The sequence below is a fragment of the Oncorhynchus masou genome, unplaced genomic scaffold (assembly GCF_036934945.1).
Source record: "Oncorhynchus masou masou isolate Uvic2021 unplaced genomic scaffold, UVic_Omas_1.1 unplaced_scaffold_1128, whole genome shotgun sequence".
NCBI classification, from domain to species: Eukaryota; Metazoa; Chordata; class Actinopteri; order Salmoniformes; family Salmonidae; genus Oncorhynchus; species Oncorhynchus masou.
Window position 1 is genome coordinate 87367 of NW_027001020.1, and position 21132 is coordinate 108498.

The window sequence follows — 21132 nt, forward strand, 5'->3', positions numbered from 1 at the left end:
TTAGATAATTAAAGTTGAACAACAATGTCCAAGCAACAAGACCAATGCCTTATTTTGGGAAATTGCAAACATGTACAAATTAGCTGAGCTAATGAAATTAAGGGACGACCCTATTTGACATCATACAGACTTTGCTTTGCAACAACAGACATCAAAGTTGTGAACCTGTCCGAATGAGGAAAGCTAGTGATTTTTAACAAGTACAAAGATACTCTTTCCTTCAATCTTGCGATGCAGATTCAGACACAATAATTCTCAGGCCTTGCAGTCTTAGATTATTAAAGTTGAACAACAATGTCCAAGCTTTTCAAAGCAACAAGACCAATGCCTTATTTAGGGAAATTGCAAACATGTACGAATTAGCTGAGCTAATGAAATTAAACGACCCTATTTGACATCATACAGACTTTGCTATGCAACAACAGACATCAAAATTGTGAACCTGTCCGAATGAGGAAAGCTAGTGATTTTTAACAAGTACAAAGATACTCTTTCCTTCAATCTTGCGATGCAGATTCAGACACAATAATTCTCAGGCCTTGCAGTCTTAGATTATTAAAGTTGAACAACAATGTCCAAGCTTTTCAAAGCAACAAGACCAATGCCTTATTTAGGGAAATTGCAAACATGTACGAATTAGCTGAGCTAATGAAATTAAACGACCCTATTTGACATCATACAGACTTTGCTGTATGAACCTGTGAACCTGTCCGAATGAGGAAAGCTAGTGATTTTTAACAAGTACAAAGATACTCTTTCCTTCAATCTTGCGATGCAGATTCAGACACAATAATTCTCAGGCCTTGCAGTCTTGATAATAAAAGTTGAATAACAATGTCCAAGCAACAAGAGCAATGCCTTATTTCGGGAAATTGCAAAGATGTTCAAATCAGCTGAGCTTATGAAATTAAACAACCACGAAGGGACTCGAACCCTCAATCTTCTGATTCGAAGTCAGACGCCTTATCCATTAGGCTACGCAGTCTATGTTATACATCCCTATTTGACATCATACAGACTTTGCTATGCAACAAGAGACATTAAAATTGTGAAACTGTCCGAATGAGGAAAGCTAGTCATTTTTAACAAGTACAAAGATACTCTTTCCTTCAATCTTGCGATGCAGATTCAGACACAATAATTCTCAGGCCTTGCAGTCTTAGATTATTAAAGTTGAACAACAATGTCCAAGCTTTTCAGAACAACAAGACCAATGCCTTATTTAGGGAAATTGCAAACATGTACGAATTAGCTGAGCTAATGAAATTAAACGACCCTATTTGACATCATTCAGACTTTGCTGTATGAACCTATCCGAATGAGGAAAGCTAGTGATTTTTAACAAGTACAAAGATACTCTTTCCTTCAATCTTGCGATGCAGATTCAGACACAATAATTCTCAGGCCTTGCAGTCTTAGATTATTAAAGTTGAACAACAATGTCCAAGCTTTTCAAAGCAACAAGGCCAATGCCTTATTTAGGGAAATTGCAAACATGTACGAATTTGCTGAGCCAATGAAATTAAACGACCCTATTTGACATCATACAGACTTTGCTTAGCAACAACATACATCAAAGTTGTGAACCTGTCCGAATGAGGAAAGCTAGTGATTTTTAACAAGTACAAAGATACTCTTTCCTTCAATCTTGCGATGCAGATTCAGACACAATAATTCTCAGGCCTTGCAGTCTTGGATATTAAAGTTGAACAACAATGTCCAAGATTTTCAAAGCAACAAGGACCAATGCCTTATTTAGGGAAATTGCAAACATGTACGAATTAGCTGAGCTAATGAAATTAAACGAACCCTATTTGACATCATACAGACTTTGCTATGCAACAATAGACATCAAAATTGTGAACCTGTCCGAATGAGGAAAGCTAGTGATTTTTAACAAGTACAAAGATACTCTTTCCTTCAATCTTGCGATGCAGATTCAGACACAATAATTCTCAGGCCTTGCAGTCTAAGATAATAAAGTTGAATAACAATGTCCAAGCAACAAGAGCAATGCCTTATTTCGGGAAATTGCAAAGATGTTCAAATCAGCTGAGCTTATGAAATTAAACAACCACGAAGGGACTCGAACCCTCAATCTTCTGATTCGAAGTCAGACGCCTTATCCATTAGGCCACGTAGTCTATGTTATACAACCCTATTTGACATCATACAGACTTTGCTATGCAACAATAGACATCAAAATTGTGAACCTGTCCGAATGAGGAAAGCTAGTGATTTTTAACAAGTACAAAGATACTCTTTCCTTCAATCTTGCGATGCAGATTCAGACACAATAATTCTCAGGCCTTGCAGTCTTAAGATAATAAAGTTGAATAACAATGTCCAAGCAACAAGAGCAATGCCTTATTTCGGGAAATTGCAAAGATGTTCAAATCAGCTGAGCTTATGAAATTAAACAACCACGAAGGGACTCGAACCCTCAATCTTCTGATTCGAAGTCAGACGCCTTATCCATTAGGCTACGTAGTCTATGTTATACATCCCTATTTGACATCATACAGACTTTGCTATGCAACAAGAGACATTAAAATTGTGAACCTGTCCGAATGAGGAAAGCTAGTCATTTTTAACAAGTACAAAGATACTCTTTCCTTCAATCTTGCGATGCAGATTCAGACACAATAATTCTCAGGCCTTGCAGTCTTAGATTATTAAAGTTGAACAACAATGTCCAAGCTTTTCAGAACAACAAGACCAATGCCTTATTTAGGGAAATTGCAACATGTACGAATTAGCTGAGCTAATGAAATTAAACGACCCTATTTGACATCATTCAGACTTTGCTGTATGAACCTATCCGAATGAGGAAAGCTAGTGATTTTTAACAAGTACAAAGATACTCTTTCCTTCAATCTTGCGATGCAGATTCAGACACAATAATTCTCAGGCCTTGCAGTCTTAGATTATTAAAGTTGAACAACAATGTCCAAGCTTTTCAAAGCAACAAGGCCAATGCCTTATTTAGGGAAATTGCAAACATGTACGAATTTGCTGAGCCAATGAAATTAAACGACCCTATTTGACATCATACAGACTTTGCTTAGCAACAACATAGACATCAAAGTTGTGAACCTGTCCGAATGAGGAAAGCTAGTGATTTTTAACAAGTACAAAGATACTCTTTCCTTCAATCTTGCGATGCAGATTCAGACACAATAATTCTCAGGCCTTGCAGTCTTGGATCATTAAAGTTTAACAACAATGTCCAAGATTTTCAAAGCAACAAGGAAAATGCCTTATTTAGGGAAATTGCAAACATGTACGAATTAGCTGAGCTAATGAAATTAAAGGACCCTATTTGACATCATACAGACTTTGCTATGCAACAATAGACATCAAAATTGTGAACCTGTCCCAATGAGGAAAGCTAGTCATTTTTAACAAGTACAAAGATACTCTTTCCTTCAATCTTGCGATGCAGATTCAGACACAATAATTCTCAGGCCTTGCAGTCTAAGATAATACAAGTTGAATAACAATGTCCAAGCAACAAGAGCAATGCCTTATTTCGGGAAATTGCAAAGATGTTCAAATCAGCTGAGCTTATGAAATTAAACAACCACGAAGGGACTCGAACCCTCAATCTTCTGATTAGAAGTCAGACGCCTTATCCATTAGGCCACGTAGTCTATGTTATACAACCCTATTTGACATCATACAGACTTTGCTATGCAACAATAGACATCAAAATTGTGAACCTGTCCAAATGAGGAAAGCTAGTGATTTTTAACAAGTACAAAGATACTCTTTCCTTCAATCTTGCGATGCAGATTCAGACACAATAATTCTCAGGCCTTGCAGTCTTAGATTATTAAAGTTGAACAACAATGTCCAAGCTTTTCAAAGCAACAAGGCCAATGCCTTATTTAGGGAAATTGCAAACATGTACGAATTAGCTGAGCTAATGAAATTAAAGACCCTATTTGACATCATTCAGACTTTGCTGTATGAATCCGAATGAGGAAAGCTAGTGATTTTTAACAAGTACAAAGATACTCTTTCCTTCAATCTTGCGATGCAGATTCAGACACAATAATTCTCAGGCCTTGCAGTCTTTGATAATAAAAGTTGAATAACAATGTCCAAGCAACAAGAGCAATGCCATATTTTGGGAAATTGCAAAGATGTTCAAATCAGCTGAGCTTATGAAATTAAACAACCACGAAGGGACTCGAACCCTCAATCTTCTGATTCTCAATCTTCTGATTAGAAGTCAGACGCCTTATCCATTAGGCCACATAGACTATGTTATACAACCCTATTTGACATCATACAGACTTTGCTATGCAACAATAGACAAAATTGTGAACCTGTCCAAATGAGGAAAGCTAGTGATTTTTAACAAGTACAAAAGATACTCTTTCCTTCAATCTTGCGATGCAGATTCAGACACAATAATTCTCAGGCCTTGCAGTCTAAGATAATACAAGTTGAATAACAATGTCCAAGCAACAAGAGCAATGCCTTATTTCGGGAAATTGCAAAGATGTTCAAATCAGCTGAGCTTATGAAATTAAACAACCACGAAGGGACTCGAACACTCAATCTTCTGATTCGAAGTCAGACGCCTTATCCATTAGGCTACGCAGTCTATGTTATACATCCCTATTTGACATCATACAGACTTTGCTATGCAACAAGAGACATTAAAATTGTGAAACTGTCCGAATGAGGAAAGCTAGTCATTTTTAACAAGTACAAAGATACTCTTTCCTTCAATCTTGCGATGCAGATTCAGACACAATAATTCTCAGGCCTTGCAGTCTTAGATTATTAAAGTTGAACAACAATGTCCAAGCTTTTCAGAACAACAAGACCAATGCCTTATTTAGGGAAATTGCCAACATGTACGAATTAGCTGAGCTAATGAAATTAAACGACCCTATTTGACATCATTCAGACTTTGCTGTATGAACCTATCCGAATGAGGAAAGCTAGTGATTTTTAACAAGTACAAAGATACTCTTTCCTTCAATCTTGCGATGCAGATTCAGACACAATAATTCTCAGGCCTTGCAGTCTTAGATTATTAAAGTTGAACAACAATGTCCAAGCTTTTCAAAGCAACAAGGCCAATGCCTTATTTAGGGAAATTGCAAACATGTACGAATTTGCTGAGCCAATGAAATTAACGACCCTATTTGACATCATAAAGACTTTGCTTAGCAACAACAGACATCAAAGTTGTGTACCTGTCCGAATGAGTAAAGCTAGTGATTTTTAACAAGTACAAAGATACTCTTTCCTTCAATCTTGCGATGCAGATTCAGACACAATAATTCTCAGGCCTTGCAGTCTTAGATTATTAAAGTTGAACAACAATGTCCAAGCTTTTCAAAGCAACAAGGCCAATGCCTTATTTAGGGAAATTGCAAACATGTACGAATTAGCTGAGCTGAGCTTGAGTTTGTTCAGGGCCTGAGGTGCCACAGAACTCAGATAGAATCCTCTTTGTGAGAACTCTTTGTCAAGATTTGGCCAGGGTTGTTCCGGGTTTTGGTCACTAGATGCCCCCATTGTGCTTTTTGACCTTATGTTTTTTCCCTTGTTCCCCATTATTATTTGCACCTGTGCCTCGTTTCCCCTGATTGTATTTAAACCCTTAGTTTCCCTCAGTTCTGTGCTCTGTGTTTGTATGTTAGCACCCAGCCCTAGTGTTCTGTGTATTCTTGTCGATTCCGGTGGATGCTCTTGTGGAATTCTGTTTTTGTTTTTGAGTATCTCTTGAGGCTTTTTTGTGCTATTCCTACCACCTTTTGGATTTGCCATTTTTGTATTGAAGGACTTCTCCTTTTTACTTTATTAAATACACCGTCTTTAAGTACTGCTGTGTCTGCCTCATCTTCTGGGTTCTGCTGACTATTCGTGGCTCAGTTGGTTAAGTGACTGTTTCTCATTCCGGAGACCCAGGTTCGTAACCGGGTCCTGACAAACTTTTTCCTCATTTTGTTTTCTTACAGCCTGAATTCCAAATGGCTAAAATTATATATATTTTTTTATCATCTCACCCAGCTGCAGACAATAACCCATAATGACAAAGTGAAATCATGTTTTTCATTTTTTCTCAACTGTATTGAAAATGAAATACAGAAATATCTCATTTACATAAGTATTCACAAAACTTACACAATACTTCGGCGATGTCATCTACAAAATTGCTTCTAACACTCTACTCAGCAAACTGGATGCAGTTTTTCACAGTGCCATCCGTTTTGCCACTAAAGCACCTTATACCACTCACCACTGCGACCTGTATGCTCTAGTCGGCTGACCCTGGATACATATTCGTCGCCAGACCCACTGGCTCCAGGTCATCTACACGTCCATGCTAGGTAAAGCTCCGCCTTATCTCAGTTCATTGGTCACGATGGCAACACCCACCCGTAGCACGCGCTCCAGCAGGTGTATCTCACTGATCATCCCTAAAGCCAACACCTCATTTGGCCGCCTTTCGTTCCAGTTCTCTGCTGCCTGTGACTGGAACGAATTGCAAAAATCGCTGAAGTTGGAGACTTTTATCTCCCTCACCAACTTCAAACATCTGCTATCTGAGCAGCTAACCGATCGCTGCAGCTGTACATAGCCTATCGGTAAATAGCCCACCCAATTTTACCTACCTCATCCCCATACTGTTTTTATTTATTTACTTTTCTGCTCTTTTGCACACCAATATCTCTACCTGTACATGACCATCTGATCATTTATCACTCCAGTGTTAATCTGCAAAATTGTAATTATTAGCCTACCTCCTCATGCCTTTTGCACACAATGTATATAGACTCCCCTTTTTTTCTACTGTGTTATTGACTTGTTAATTGTTTACTCCATGTGTAACTCTGTGTTGTCTGTTTACACTGCTATGCTTTATCTTGGCCAGGTCGCAGTTGCAAATGAGAACTTGTTTTCAACTACACTACCTGGTTAAATAAAGGTGAAATAAAACAAATAAAAAATAAAACATGTTAGAATCACCTTTGGCAGTGATTAAAGCTGTGAGTCTTTCTGGGTAAGTCTCCAAAAGCTTTGCACCCCTGGATTGTACCATATTTGCAATATCACAATATTTACAGTACCTGTCAAAAGTCTGGACACACCCACTCATTTAAGGGTTTTTCTTTATTTTTAATTTTTTTTTACATTTGAGAAAAATAGTGAAGACATCAAAACTATGAAATAGCACAATTGTAATCATGTAGTAAGCAAAAAGTGTTAAACAAATCCAAATATATTTTATATTTGAGAGTCTTCGAAGGAGCCATCCTTTTCCTTGACTACTTTGCACACTCTTGGCATTCTCTCAAACCTTTTCATGAGGTAGTCACCTGGAATACCTGGAAACAACCAATAGGTTGTTTTGTGACAAGGTAGGCATAGTGTACAGAAGATAGCCCTATTTGGTAAAAGACCAAGTCCATATTATGCCAAGAACAGCTCAAATAAGCAAAGAGAAACAAGTCCATTGTTACTTAAGACAAGAATGTCAGTCAAAACGGAAATATTCAAGAACTTTGAAAGTTTCTTCTCGTGAAGTCGCAAAAACCATGAAGCGCTACGATGAAACTGGCTCTCATGAGGAAGACCCAGAGTTACCTTTGCTGCAGAGGATAAGTTCAGTAGAGGTAACTGCACCTCAGATTGGAGCCCAAATAAATGCTTCACAGAGTTCAAGAAACACACACATGTCAACATGCACTGTTCAGAGGAGACTGCGTGAATCAGGCCTTCATGGTCGAATTGTTCCATTGAAACCACTACTAAAGGACGGACACCAATATTAAGAAGAGACTTGCTTGGGCCAAGAAACACGAGCAATGGACCGTGAGACCGTTAGACTGGTGGAAATCTGTCCTTTGGTCTGATGAGTCCAAATTTGAGATCTTTACAGAGCTTGTTTTGCCAAGGAAAGTGAAAAGGACTGAGGGAAAGTAAAATGGAAAATACATGGAAAGGAACATGGAAGAACCTCAAAGAACATTGCATTTTCAAGATCATGTAACATCAAACATAACATCAATATGCATCTTATATTCCTGCCCTTACAGAAAAACCACATAATTTCAATTGACATTTTATGTGAAAACATGTTTTGGAACACAACGTGATCACATTTTCACATGTGTAGTTTAATGTAATCACATGTTGCTTTACATGTTATCACATTAACTTCACATGTATTTTCTACATACTTTTTCGCGTCAGCAGTCCATCAGGCCAATAGATGGCGCTGTTGCACTGTTGTAGCAGGAGAAACAGCAAGTTCTGGCCAAGCGCTCACCATTCTGCAGAATAAGGACCAGAACTTTACAGAGGTAAACTGTGTCTGTTCTTTTACTATTACAGGTATGTAACAGAACTTCAAACGTTCAAATATATACACAATATGTAATAACATGCTATTTAACAACTTTGTCCAGATATTATCACGTTTGGAAAGGTTTTGATTTGGCTTTGTGTCGAACTGAGTGAGAGAAGAACGTGATTTACATTGAGTGAGAGTATATGTTAGCTTGATGCTAGCTGAGGTAAAAAAACAAAACATTTACGAGTCACAGAGACTATGTTTACTCAGTAGCTTACTTGTACTGGATTTTGTCTAGGAGATTTTTTTTATCAAGAATCCGTTTGTTAGCGATTTCTGAGTTGGTTTTAGATGTTATTGGTTGTTTTGTGTAAAATTGTGCTCACTAGCTGGTAAGTGGCCGAGCACGCTCAGTCTGGTGGACTTTTAGTGCATACAGTGAGGGAGAGACGATTTTCTGGAGGTGCCACTATCTTAAAGCTGAATGTAATTATTGTCACTTTTCTATAGAGGTAGCGGTATATAGAGAAACATTCAGTTATTTATGGTTTCATATATAGGTGTTTCTATTGTATGAATGTGAAATACATTGTGGTTTTCATGTGAAACCATACACTAAGACAGGGTTATTTGTGGAACATTTTTGAATTCTGCTTTAGGTAAAGTGCATTCATGTTGTGTTATTTAAAGTGTGCACTTGTTTGATGTGAATATTTTCAAAGTACTAACAAGAAAATAGACAATTGAACAAGAGAAAAAAAAACATTCTTCAGAATAAAGAAAGCGCCAGAACTTTGCAGACTAAACTTGTGTCCGTTCTTTTTACTATTGCAGGCCACCTCAGCTGCACGTGTACTCTGTCTGCACACGCATCCACGCATGCACATACACACGGACAAACACACACTAATGTTCTCTCTCTTGTGTTTGTCAGCAGTTCATCGTGGCCCTGTTGTTCGCCTCCTTCACCAAAGCTCTGTCAGGGACCTACATGAAGAGTGCCATCACTCAGAGAAACACTTTGACCTGTCCAGCTCTCTCATTGGACTCATAGACGGCAGCTTTGAGATGGGTATCAACAATAACATTGAGTTGCTTGAGAATTCATGTAGTAAAAATCTGATACAGACTACAGTATGATCGATTTTTCTTGTGGTTCAATCAGAGTCTGCTCTCAATACTGTCCAGTTTTATAGTTGTTCCTATTAATTGATTGACTGACGTTTGTCCATGACTCTACTGTCAACCTCTAACATTGTTTTATTTGATGCTGTGTTGTTGCAGCCTGGTATCCAAACTAATACGCCATTTTTAGTTTAAAAAATAACTGTGTTTATAATTTGCGATTCCTGACTACTGTAGTGTTGTGGTTTCTTGCAGGTAACCTGCTGTTCCTGGCTGTGGTCAGCCATTTGGGGGCGAAGCTGCACCGGCCCAGGCTCATTGCTATGGGCTGTTTCCTCATGGCTGTAGGATCCTTCCTCACAGGCCTGCCACACTTCTTCATGGGACGGTAAAACAACTGAAATTAAACTTGTACTTGTAGAGATACTCCAATGCGTAGGATAGTTTCACTTTAGAAATAAAGAAATGTATCCAGTTTTTGATTAATCTCAGGTAACTTAGAACTAAAGTCTTGTGTAATTGGTCAGCTGCTTGATTATGTTTTGGGGCCATACATGTTAAGAGAAGGGACCAGAAGATGAAGCAGTGGTTCCAACCAGTGTCTCCACTGCTCAAGGGCCCACTTAACTGCCAAAAGCTCCCAGTTGTATACATCATAGTTGCCTTCCGCTGGCGAGACCTGCTTGGAGTGAAAGGAGCATGGGTGCAGTTTCTTGTCCTCCTTGTTCCACTGTGAAAGGACCACACCAGCTCCGGTGTCCGGTTGTCCACCTCTACCACAAAGGGACGAGTAGGATCAGGATGAACGAGGATGGGTTCGGAGGAGAAACGTCCCTTGAGCTCTATGAATGCCCTGTCAGCCTCGGGATTCCTGCAAAAACCTGCTTGAGTGAGGTGGGACAGGGCCGTAAATGTTCCGGAGGGGGTTTTGGAGAAGATCGGGATGTTGTCGAGGTGAACAAAGACGAACCGGTTCAACATATCCCTAAGAGTATCATTGATCAATGCCTGAAAGACTGCTGGTGAGTTCAATATTCCAAAGGTCATGGCTAAATACTCATTGACCACTAGGGGTGTTAAAGGACATTTTCCTCTCATCTCCTTGATTCTCTCCAGATTTTAAGCGTTGCAGAGGTCCAGTTTGGTGAAGAATTGGATTCTTAGTGCCAACTCCGAGGCGGCGGACATCGGGTAGGGGGTAACAATTCTTGATCGTAATCCTTTTCAGCCCTCTGTAATTGATTCAAGGACTGAAGTTTGGGTCAGAGACAGAGAGACAAGGGATGCGATTAGACATGCAGCCCAATTATGATATTTTTTCACTAATTGGTCTTTTGACCAATCACATTAGATATTTTCGTATCAGCTCTTTTTCGGGGAATATCTGATTGGTCAAAATACCAAATACTCAAAAAAAATGACTGAATTGGGCTGCCTGTCTCAACGAATCCATAGAAACCTGGACATGCTCCAACTGAAATGTTCCCTCCTGTCAGTACTGATGTTGAATGGCATTAAATACACTTGAAACTCCAGCACACTAGTAGCACTAAAGATGTGTGAGTATAACTTTCCAGGTGAGTTGAACCTGCCTGTGGGTGCAGTGGGGATATTCCTGGGAGGTCTACTGATGAAGAGGTATAAGCTTGGCATTGTGTCTGGATCCCAGATGTCTTTCGTCATCTCCTTCATGGCCTACCTCCTCCTCCCTCTGCAGTCTGGCACTAAGTGTGACAACGTTCAGGTGGCTGGTCTGACCCTGTCCTATAACGGGTAAATATGACATCTGAATGGTTGGTTGGTGGGTTGATAAAAACAAAAGTTTTGATCAGTGGAATATGAGGGAAAGTTTAACAAAACACACATGGGCTTGTGCCGGGGCTCCCTCTTGTGGGAATATACAGTATGGTTGTTACTGAGCCAGGATTCCTGGCTGTTTTGTCACTGTGCCTGTGTCAATGATAGTTCAGCAACAATTATTTAAACATCATTATTACCAGCCATTTTCTCTGTCCCCCGGGTCCCCTGGTGTACGATGGCAGCCTGTTGTCAGAATGTAACTGAGACTGCTCCTGCTTGGCTGGGAAGTGGGACCCTGTGTGTTCAGACAACGGCATCACCTACACCCCCAGCCTCGCAGGCTGCTCCAGCTTTACAGGTTACAGCAAGAACACGGTACCAATACTATTAATGTACTGAGAGTACAAAACATTCACAGGGATGCCGGCCCATGTTGACTCCAATGGCTCCCACATTTGTGTCAAGTTGGCTGTATGTCTTTTGAGTGGTGGACCATTTTTGATACACACGGGAAACTGTTGAGCGTAAACAACCCAGCAGCGTTGCAGTTCTTGACACAAACTGGTACCCCTGGCACCTACTACCATGCCCCGTTGAAAGGCACGTAAATATTTTGTCTTGTCCATTCACCCTCTGAATGGCACACACACACAATCCATGTCTCAATTGTCTCAAGCTTTACAATATATTTTTTAAACCTTTCTCCTCCTCTTTATCTACACTGATTTCAGTGGATTTAACTAGTGACATCCATAAGGGATTATATCTTTAACCTGGATTCACCTGGTCAGCATATGTCATGGAAAGAGCAGGTGTTCTTAATGTTTTATACACTCAGTGTAACTCATGGCACTGACATGTACCACTGCATATACATTCAGAGAGTTTGGTATTTTTCCTGGAGGGCCACAACTTTCAACTGTTCTGCCTGCGGCTATGGAATCCTGACCTGTTCACCGGACGTGCTACCTGTCCCAGACCTATTATTTTGACCATGCAGGTAATTTTTGAACATCTTGGCCATGTTCTGTTATAATCTCCACCCGGCACAGCCAGAAGAGGACTGGCCACCCCTCATAGCCTGGTTCCTGTCTAGGTTTCTTCCTAGGTTTTGGCCTTTCTAGGGAGTTTTTCCTAGCCAACGTGCTTCAAGACCTGCAATGCTTGCTGTTTGGGGTTTTAGGCTGGGTTTCTGTACAGCACTTTGAGATATCAGCTGATTTACGAAGGGCTATATAAATAAATTTGATTGGATTTCAATTTGTCCGTGATGTGTACGCCGAGGAACTTAACTTTCCACTTCTCCACTACTGTCCTGTTGATGTGGATAGGGAGGATGCTCCCTCTGCTGTTTCCTGAAGTCCACGATCATCTCCTTTGTTTTGTTGAGTTTGAGGTTATTTTCCTGACACCACTCCCGAGGGTGTAGCATAAGAACAGCTTCATTGGCACAATGGACAATAACCTTGCACGATGTTCTAATCTAACATTCTAATCTATATCTGCTTAATATGTAAATTATTTCAGTGTTGGAGCCCCTGGCTATCCATAAATGAAGAAAAAAAACAAGAATATGGTGCCGTCTGGTTTGCTTATTAATATAAGGAAATGTAAATTATTTATAGATTTATAAGTATCAAAAATGTATATTTAAAATCAAATACTTTTAGACTATTGCTCTAGTATTTTACTGGGTGGCTTTAACTCTAAAGTAAAGATACATTCATAGAAAATGACTCATGTATAACAATTGGGTAATTTTTCCAACACTGCACTGGTTCGTAGTCGCCCTCAAGAGTTCTTCTCAAATTACTGCATTTGATTTGTTATTTAAAAAAATGATTTTACCTTATTTAACGAGGCAAGTCAGTTAAGAACACATTCTTATTTACAATGTTATCTATTGCTCATCATTGCTGTCATTACTTATTTATTTGTTGTCTCATCACATTTTTGTACAAAAAAACGGAAACGGAGCTTATACACCAGTATTTATTGTTTCGAGTGGTCTTTTTAGTGGTATGGGGATCCAGTATTGCGTCGCTGATTGCATTGATTGACAGATCTTCCCTGAAGTTGTTTTATTACGTCAAAGTGCATTCACATTATGACGTTGGCCGAGTTACCGTATAAAATGCGGTAGTTTATCTCTTTGGTAATCACTTGGTAAAGTTTTACATGATAGGAACATAGGCTCCAGCCATAGACATTAACCATGGAGGATAATAAGGTAAGCCTATGAGTTGCAAACAGAGAAGCCCCATGCAGTGGTGCAGGAACCGCTGCACCGTCTTGTTTTATGTTGCGGCAGGAACCACAGGGTACACAGGCCATGCCGATAGGGGAGCCGCAAGTAGTGGCAGCTGGTTGGCGGTGTGGGCTAACGTTAATGTGCCGCTAATATTATCATTTTTAATATTGTAAAAAAAAATATGCATGAAAATAACCTATGGGACTTGTTATACATCAAACCGTGCTTCTACACCTGCATTGCTTGCTGTTTGGGGTTTTAGGCTGGGTTTCTGTACAGCGCTTTGAGATATCAGCTGATATACGAAGGGATATATGAATTGATTTGATTTTAAATATGATCCTTGCAAAGATAAGAGCAGTAGGCTATTTATCATAATTCTACCTAAACTATAATAATAATAGGTGACTCCATAACATATTAATTACGAATCTTGATATCAGGCAATAGGATCTATGTGTATTTATAGCGAAAACCTGTTCTGTGAAAAAAATGTATATAATTGGCCATTATAAACTGGGTGTTTTGAGCCTTGAATGTTGATTGGCTGAAAGCTGTGGCATATCAGATTGTATACCACGGGTATGACAAAAACATTATTTTTACTTTTCTAATTAAGTAATCTATTGCCGAGGCCACATGGATGGCACAGTCCATCACGCTAAGACGTGATACTGAAATTGTATATGGTTATATTATGTTAAAATAATGGTGCAACACTAATAAATCAAATATTATTTTATAACAAATGCGCTTTCTCCTGCATTGGATACGGTCGCTGTCCGTGGTTCTGAAACATAATCTTCAGTGCTCCGGAGAATTGCCGCCCTTTCCTATGTTGCTATGTGCATAATAGCAAAGTTAACCAGCATATTGGGATTGAGAACAATGCCGCAGAGGCAGCAGCAGCAGCAGAGATGGGGAAACAGCCCTGGCCTTAGCCTAATTGTCTAAGAAGATTGAGGAGATAGGAAAACCCAACAAAATTAGGTCTATAATCAATAGCCTAATTGTTAAATGTTCCTGGCTTTGTAAATCATCCATATATATATTACCAGTCAAAAGGTTTTTTCTTTATTTTTACTATTTTCTACATTGTAGAATAAGACATCAAAACTATGAAATAACACACAAAGAATCATGTAGGTATCAAAACAAAATCTATTTTATATTTGAGATTCTTCAAAGTAGTCACCCTTTGCCTTAATCACAGCTTTGCACACTCTTGGCATTCTCTCAACCAGCTTCATGAGGTAGTCACCTGGAATGCATTTCATAAATTAACAGGAATTTAACAACTGCATAGGGATATGTTTTGGATGACTGGCTGCGAATGTTTATTGAATTGTTTTATTTCTGCCTTTTTTATTCCAGACATTCTGAAATTCACTAAAGCATCCCGTGTATGTAACTTTAGTCTTTCACTTTTCAATGATTGTTAAAAAATTAAGTATTAAGTAAAGTAAGTAAAATTAAGTAAAGGAATTTCTTTCCTTCTTAATGCATTTGAGCCAGTTGCATTTGATCAGTTGTGTTGTGACAAGGTAGGGTTGGTATACAGAAGATAGCCCTATTTGGTAAAAGACCAAGTCCATATTATGGCAAGAACAGCTCAAATAAGCAAAGACAAACAACAGTCCGTCATTACTTTAAGACATTCAATCCGGAAAATTTCAAGAACTTTGAACGTTTCATCAAGTGCAAAAACCATCAAGCGCTATGATGAAACTGGCTCTCATGAGGACCGCCACAGGAAAGGAAGACCCAGAGTTAACTCGGCTGCAGAGGATAGGTTCATCAGAGTGAACTGCACCTCACATTGCAGCCCAAATAAATGCTTCACAGAATTCAAGTCACAGACACATCTCAACATCAACTATTCAGAGGAGACTGCGTGAATCAGGCCTTCATGGTCAAATTGCTGCGAAGAAAGCACTACTAAAGGACACCAATAAGAAGAAGAGACTTGCTTGGGCCAATAAACACGAGCAATGGACATTAGACTGGTGGAAATCTGTCCTTTGGTCTGATAAGTCCAAATTCCAACAATGTCTTTGTGAGAGTAGGTGTACTGATGATCTCCCTATGTGTGGTTCCCACCATGAAGCATGGAGGAGGTGTGATAATGTGGGGGGTGCTTTGTTGGTGACACTGTCTGTGATTTATTTAGAATTCAGGGCACACTTAACCAACATGGTTACCATAGTTTTCTGCAGTGTTACGCCATCCCATCAGGTTTGCGTTTAGTGGGACTATCATTTGTTTTTCAACAGGACAATTACCCAACACATCTCCAGGCTGTGTAAGGGCTATTTGACCAAGAAGGAGAGTGATGGAGGGCTGCATCAGATGACCTGACATCCACAATCACCCAACCTCAACCCAATTGAGATGTTTTGGGATGAATTGGACAGCAGAGTGAAGGAAAAGCAGCCAATAAGTTCTCAGCATATGTGGGAACTCATCAAGACTGTTTGAAAAGCATTCCAGGTGAAGCTGGTTGAGAGAATGCCAAGAGTGTGCAAAGCTGCCATCAAGGCAAAGGATGGCTACTTTGAAGAATCTCAAATATAAAATATATTTAGATTTGTTTCACACTTTTTGGTACCTACATGATTCCATATGTGTTATTTCATAGTTTTGATGTCTTCACTACTATTTTACAATGTAGAAAATAGTAAAAATAAAAAAAAGCCTTGAATGAGTAGGTGTGTCCAAACCTTTGACTGGTACTGTATACATATATACAGGAGTAAGACAGATATAGCTTCTGTTGCCTGTTTGAGTATTTGTTTAATAGCCTACTGATTCTGTGAGCACCAAGCCTCATGAACCGCCAAAATGTTGAATTAAGCAATTTCACAGATTCGGCTGTTTTTAATCTTTGCTATGCTGTAATAATACAGTGTCACCATCGGGCTCTTTCTTGAGTCATTTGTGTGTCTTAATTATTTATTCAAACAGTGGGCTTAAAGCATCAGACAAGCTCAGTGCCTATGTAGGTGATTGTATTCAAACACATAGGGTGTGTCTGATATGGCAAAATACATTTTAACATTAGAACAGGAAGTCTCTCGGTCTATAAATAATTGATTTCGTCGGGGACAGCCCTATAATCATTCTTACCCTTGCTCTACTCAAAGGGCTGTATTGGAATGGCTTCATACAGTATCTACGTGTACATCATTGACTGTATTGTTTTTTTAGACCAAGAGGACCAAGAGAAACAAAGTGGAGCAGATCACTGATACAGATGCAGGTCATAAGGTCATAAGGTCATCATCTCTTCCGGTTCCGGTTGGAGCGAGCGGTCGCATCTACACTTCGGTCCGCAGGTAGTATAACTTTTCATTACATTTCGTTATAGTACAACGGTTTGATTTGTCTAATCTTAGCAATTTCTTCTTAGCTAGCTACATAGCCGTCTTTGTATCAACGACAATTGCATAATTATCGTATTTCGTCGTCCTAACGTATCTGCCCAGCAGCTAGCTAAGCAGCTAGCTAACATCCACTGTCCACTAGCACTGTAGAAACTATTACACTCAACTGAACGACTCGATTAGCGTAGTGTCAGCTAGCTACATAGTTGTCTTCGCTGTCTTCGTATCCAAGATAATTGTGCAGTTTAGAGTGTGTAGACTTAGTGATTATCTTAATTTACCGAGGTTAGCTAGCCAGCTATTTGTCGTCCTTAACGTAGGAAATGCTGCTAGCTAGCTAGCCAACAGCTAGCCAACCTCTACCGAATTGAACTCCAACTACCCGGTCAACATTCCGCGTCGCTCCACAGGTAGTATCACATTTTCATTTCACTTCATTACAGTACAACGGTTTGATTTGTTTGATCGTAGCTAGCCAGCTACATAGCCGTCTTTGTATCTAAGACAATTGTGTAGTCTAGAGCGATTTTCTAGGTTAGCTGGCCAGCTATTGTCGTTCTTTTAACGTAGCTAGCCAGCTAGCCCCCGAATAGCAGCACTGTAGTAACTATTACAGTACAACGGTTTGTTTTGTTTGATCGTAGCTAGCTAGCTACATAGCCGTCTTTGTATCTAAGACAATTGTGTAGCCTAGAGCGATTTTCTAGGTTAGCTGGCCAGCTATTGTCGTTCTTTTAACGTAGCTAGCCAGCTAGCCCCTAGAATAGCAGCACTGTAGTAACTATTACAGTACAACGGTTTGTTTTGTTTGATCGTAGCTAGCTAGCTACATAGCCGTCTTTGTATCTAAGACAATTGTGTAGCCTAGACCGATTTTCTAGGTTAGCTAGCCAGCTATTGTCGTTCTTTTAAGGTAACGTAACGCAATCAACCTGCTAGCTAGCCAGCTAGCCCCGAATAGCAGCACTGTAGAAACTATTACACTCGACGGAACGACTTGATTAGTGTAGTGTCAACATCGCAGCCACTACCAGCTAGCCTACTCCAGCAGTACTGTATCATTTCAATCATTTTAGTCAATAAGATTCTTGCTACGTAAGCTTAACTTTCTGAACATTCGAGACGTGTAGTCCACTTGTCATTCCAATCTCCTTTGCATTAGCGTAGCCTCTTCTGTACCCTGTCAACTATGTGTCTATCTATCCCTGTTCTCTCCTCTCTGCACAGACCATACAAACGCTCCACACCGCGTGGCCGCGGCCCCTAATCTGGTGGTCCCAGCGCGCACGACCCACGTGGAGTTCCTGGTCTCCGGTAGCCTCTGGAACTGCCGATCTGCGGCCAACAAGGCAGAGTTCATCTCAGCCTATGCCTCCCTCCAGTCCCTCGACTTCCTGGCACTGACGGAAACATGGATCACCACAGATAACACTGCTACTCCTACTGCTCTCTCTTCGTCCGCCCACGTGTTCTCGCACACCCCGAGAGCTTCTGGTCAGCGGGGTGGTGGCACCGGGATCCTCATCTCTCCCAAGTGGTCATTCTCTCTCTCTCCCCTTACCCATCTATCTATCGCCTCCTTTGAATTCCATGCTGTCACAGTTACCAGCCCTTTCAAGCTTAACATCCTTATCATTTATCGCCCTCCAGGTTCCCTCGGAGAGTTCATCAATGAGCTTGATGCCTTGATAAGCTCCTTTCCTGAGGACGGCTCACCTCTCACAGTCCTGGGCGACTTTAACCTCCCCACGTCTACCTTTGACTCATTCCTCTCTGCCTCCTTCTTTCCACTCCTCTCCTCTTTTGACCTCACCCTCTCACCTTCCCCCCTACTCACAAGGCAGGCAATACGCTCGACCTCATCTTTACTAGATGCTGTTCTTCCACTAACCTCATTGCAACTCCCCTCCAAGTCTCCGACCACTACCTTGTATCCTTTTCCCTCTCGCTCTCATCCAACACTTCCCACACTGCCCCTACTCGGATGGTATCGCGCCGTCCCAACCTTCGCTCTCTCTCCCCCGCTACTCTCTCCTCTTCCATCCTATCATCTCTTCCCTCTGCTCATACCTTCTCCAACCTTTCTCCTGATTCTGCCTCCTCAACCCTCCTCTCTTCCCTTTCTGCATCCTTTGACTCTCTATGTCCCCTATCCTCCAGGCCGGCTCGGTCCTCCCCTCCCGCTCCGTGGCTCGATGACTCATTGCGAGCTCACAGAACAGAGCTCCGGGCAGCCGAGCGGAAATGGAGGAAAACTCGCCCTCCCTGCGGACCTGGCATCCTTTCACTCCCTCCTCTCTACATTTTCCTCCTCTGTCTCTGCTGCTAAAGCCACTTTCTACCACTCTAAATTCCAAGCATCTGCCTCTAACCCTAGGAAGCTCTTTGCCACCTTCTCCTCCCTCCTGAATCCTCCTCCCCCCCCTCCTCCCTCTCTGCAGATGACTTCGTCAACCATTTTGAAAAGAAGGTCGACGACATCCGATCCTCGTTTGCTAAGTCAAACGACACCGCTGGTTCTGCTCACACTGCCCTACCCTGTGCTCTGACCTCTTTCTCCCCTCTCTCTCCAGATGAAATCTCGCTTCTTGTGACGGCCGGCCGCCCAACAACCTGCCCGCTTGACCCTATCCCCTCCTCTCTTCTCCAGACCATTTCCGGGGACCTTCTCCCTTACCTCACCTCGCTCATCAACTCATCCCTGACCGCTGGCTACGTCCCTTCCGTCTTCAAGAGAGCGAGAGTTGCACCCCTTCTGAAAAAACCTACACTCGATCCCTCCGATGTCAACAACTACAGACCAGTATCCCTTCTTTCTTTTCTCTCCAAAACTCTTGAACGTGCCGTCCTTGGCCAGCTCTCCCGCTATCTCTCTCAGAATGACCTTCTTGATCCAAATCAGTCAGGTTTCAAGACTAGTCATTCAACTGAGACTGCTCTTCTCTGTATCACGGAGGCGCTCCGCACTGCTAAAGCTAACTCTCTCTCCTCTGCTCTCATCCTTCTAGACCTATCGGCTGCCTTCGATACTGTGAACCATCAGATCCTCCTCTCCACCCTCTCCGAGTTGGGCATCTCCGGCGCGGCCCACGCTTGGATTGCGTCCTACCTGACAGGTCGCTCCTACCAGGTGGCGTGGCGAGAATCTGTCTCCTCGCCACGCGCTCTCACCACTGGTGTCCCCCAGGGCTCTGTTCTAGGCCCTCTCCTATTCTCGCTATACACCAAGTCACTTGGCTCTGTCATAACCTCACATGGTCTCTCCTATCATTGCTATGCAGACGACACACAATTAATCTTCTCCTTTCCCCCTTCTGATGACCAGGTGGCGAATCGCATCTCTGCATGTCTGGCAGACATATCAGTGTGGATGACGGATCACCACCTCAAGCTGAACCTCGGCAAGACGGAGCTGCTCTTCATCCCGGGGAAGGACTGCCCGTTCCATGATCTCGCCATCACGGTTGACAACTCCATTGTGTCCTCCTCCCAGAGCGCTAAGAACCTTGGCGTGATCCTGGACAACACCCTGTCGTTCTCAACCAACATCATGGCGGTGGCCCGTTCCTGTAGGTTCATGCTCTACAACATCCGCAGAGTACGACCCTGCCTCACACAGGAAGCGGCGCAGGTCCTAATCCAGGCACTTGTCATCTCCCGTCTGGATTACTGCAACTCGCTGTTGGCTGGGCTCCCTGCCTGTGCCATTAAACCCCTACAACTCATCCAGAACGCCGCAGCCCGTCTGGTGTTCAACCTTCCCAAGTTCTCTCACGTCACCCCGCTCCTCCGCTCTCTCCACTGGCTTCCAGTTGAAGCTCGCATCCGCTACAAGACCATGGTGCTTGCCTACGGAGCTGTGAGGGGAACGACACCGCAGTACCTCCAGGCTCTGATCAGGCCCTACACCCAAGCAAGGGCACTGCGTTCATCCACCTCTGGCCTGCTCGCCTCCCTACCATTGAGGAAGTACAGTTCCCGCTCAGCCCAGTCAAAACTGTTCGCTGCTCTGGCCCCCCAATGGTGGAACAAACTCCCTCACGACGCCAGGACAGCGGAGTCAATCACCACCTTCCGGAGACACCTGAAACCCCACCTCTTCAAGGAATACCTAGGATAGGATAAGTAATCCTTCTCACCCCCCCCCCCCTTAATGATTTAGATGCACTATTGTAAAGTGGCTGTTCCACTGGATGTCAGAAGGTGAATTCACCAATTTGTAAGTCGCTCTGGATAAGAGCGTCTGCTAA

General features: G+C 41.7%; 1 protein-coding gene, 1 long non-coding RNA gene and 3 other non-coding genes across 6 annotated transcripts; 2 read left to right on the top strand and 3 right to left on the bottom strand.

Moving 5' to 3' along the window:
- Positions 1 to 2071: 2071 nt before the first annotated feature.
- trnar-ucg (transfer RNA arginine (anticodon UCG)) lies at positions 2072 to 2144 on the bottom strand. The gene has a single exon. It is a non-coding gene; the product is annotated as a tRNA-Arg (tRNA).
- A 276-nt stretch (positions 2145 to 2420) lies between these two features.
- trnar-ucg (transfer RNA arginine (anticodon UCG)) lies at positions 2421 to 2493 on the bottom strand. Its single transcript has one exon. It is a non-coding gene; the product is annotated as a tRNA-Arg (tRNA).
- A 1087-nt stretch (positions 2494 to 3580) lies between these two features.
- Positions 3581 to 3653, bottom strand: trnar-ucu (transfer RNA arginine (anticodon UCU)). Its single transcript has one exon. It is a non-coding gene; the product is annotated as a tRNA-Arg (tRNA).
- Positions 3654 to 7835: 4182 nt separating this feature from the next.
- On the top strand, positions 7836 to 19993 carry LOC135529262 (solute carrier organic anion transporter family member 4C1-like). The gene is made up of 5 exons (XM_064958105.1): positions 7836 to 7842; positions 8227 to 8364; positions 9258 to 9395; positions 9704 to 9836; positions 19456 to 19993. Exons 1-5 carry the CDS (start codon positions 7836 to 7838, stop codon positions 19457 to 19459), a joined length of 420 nt encoding a protein of 139 aa, XP_064814177.1. The 3' UTR covers positions 19460 to 19993.
- Positions 10249 to 13494, top strand: LOC135529258 (uncharacterized). 2 transcript variants are annotated; one of them, XR_010453674.1, is made up of 4 exons: positions 10249 to 10470; positions 10565 to 10639; positions 11026 to 11221; positions 11491 to 13491. It is a non-coding gene; the product is annotated as an uncharacterized LOC135529258 (long non-coding RNA). The 2 variants fall into 2 exon arrangements; XR_010453673.1 differs by having other exon boundaries at positions 10565 to 11221; positions 11491 to 13494.
- Positions 19994 to 21132: the final 1139 nt, after the last annotated feature.

Bases quoted from the DNA above. Each gene is read 5' to 3' on its own strand.
- LOC135529262 (XM_064958105.1), top strand. The intron at 8,365-9,257 runs GTATGTAACAGA...TGTGTTTGTCAG, and splicing joins CTGTTCTTTTACTATTACAG to CAGTTCATCGTGGCCCTGTT. The intron at 9,396-9,703 runs GTATCAACAATA...GGTTTCTTGCAG, and splicing joins AGACGGCAGCTTTGAGATGG to GTAACCTGCTGTTCCTGGCT.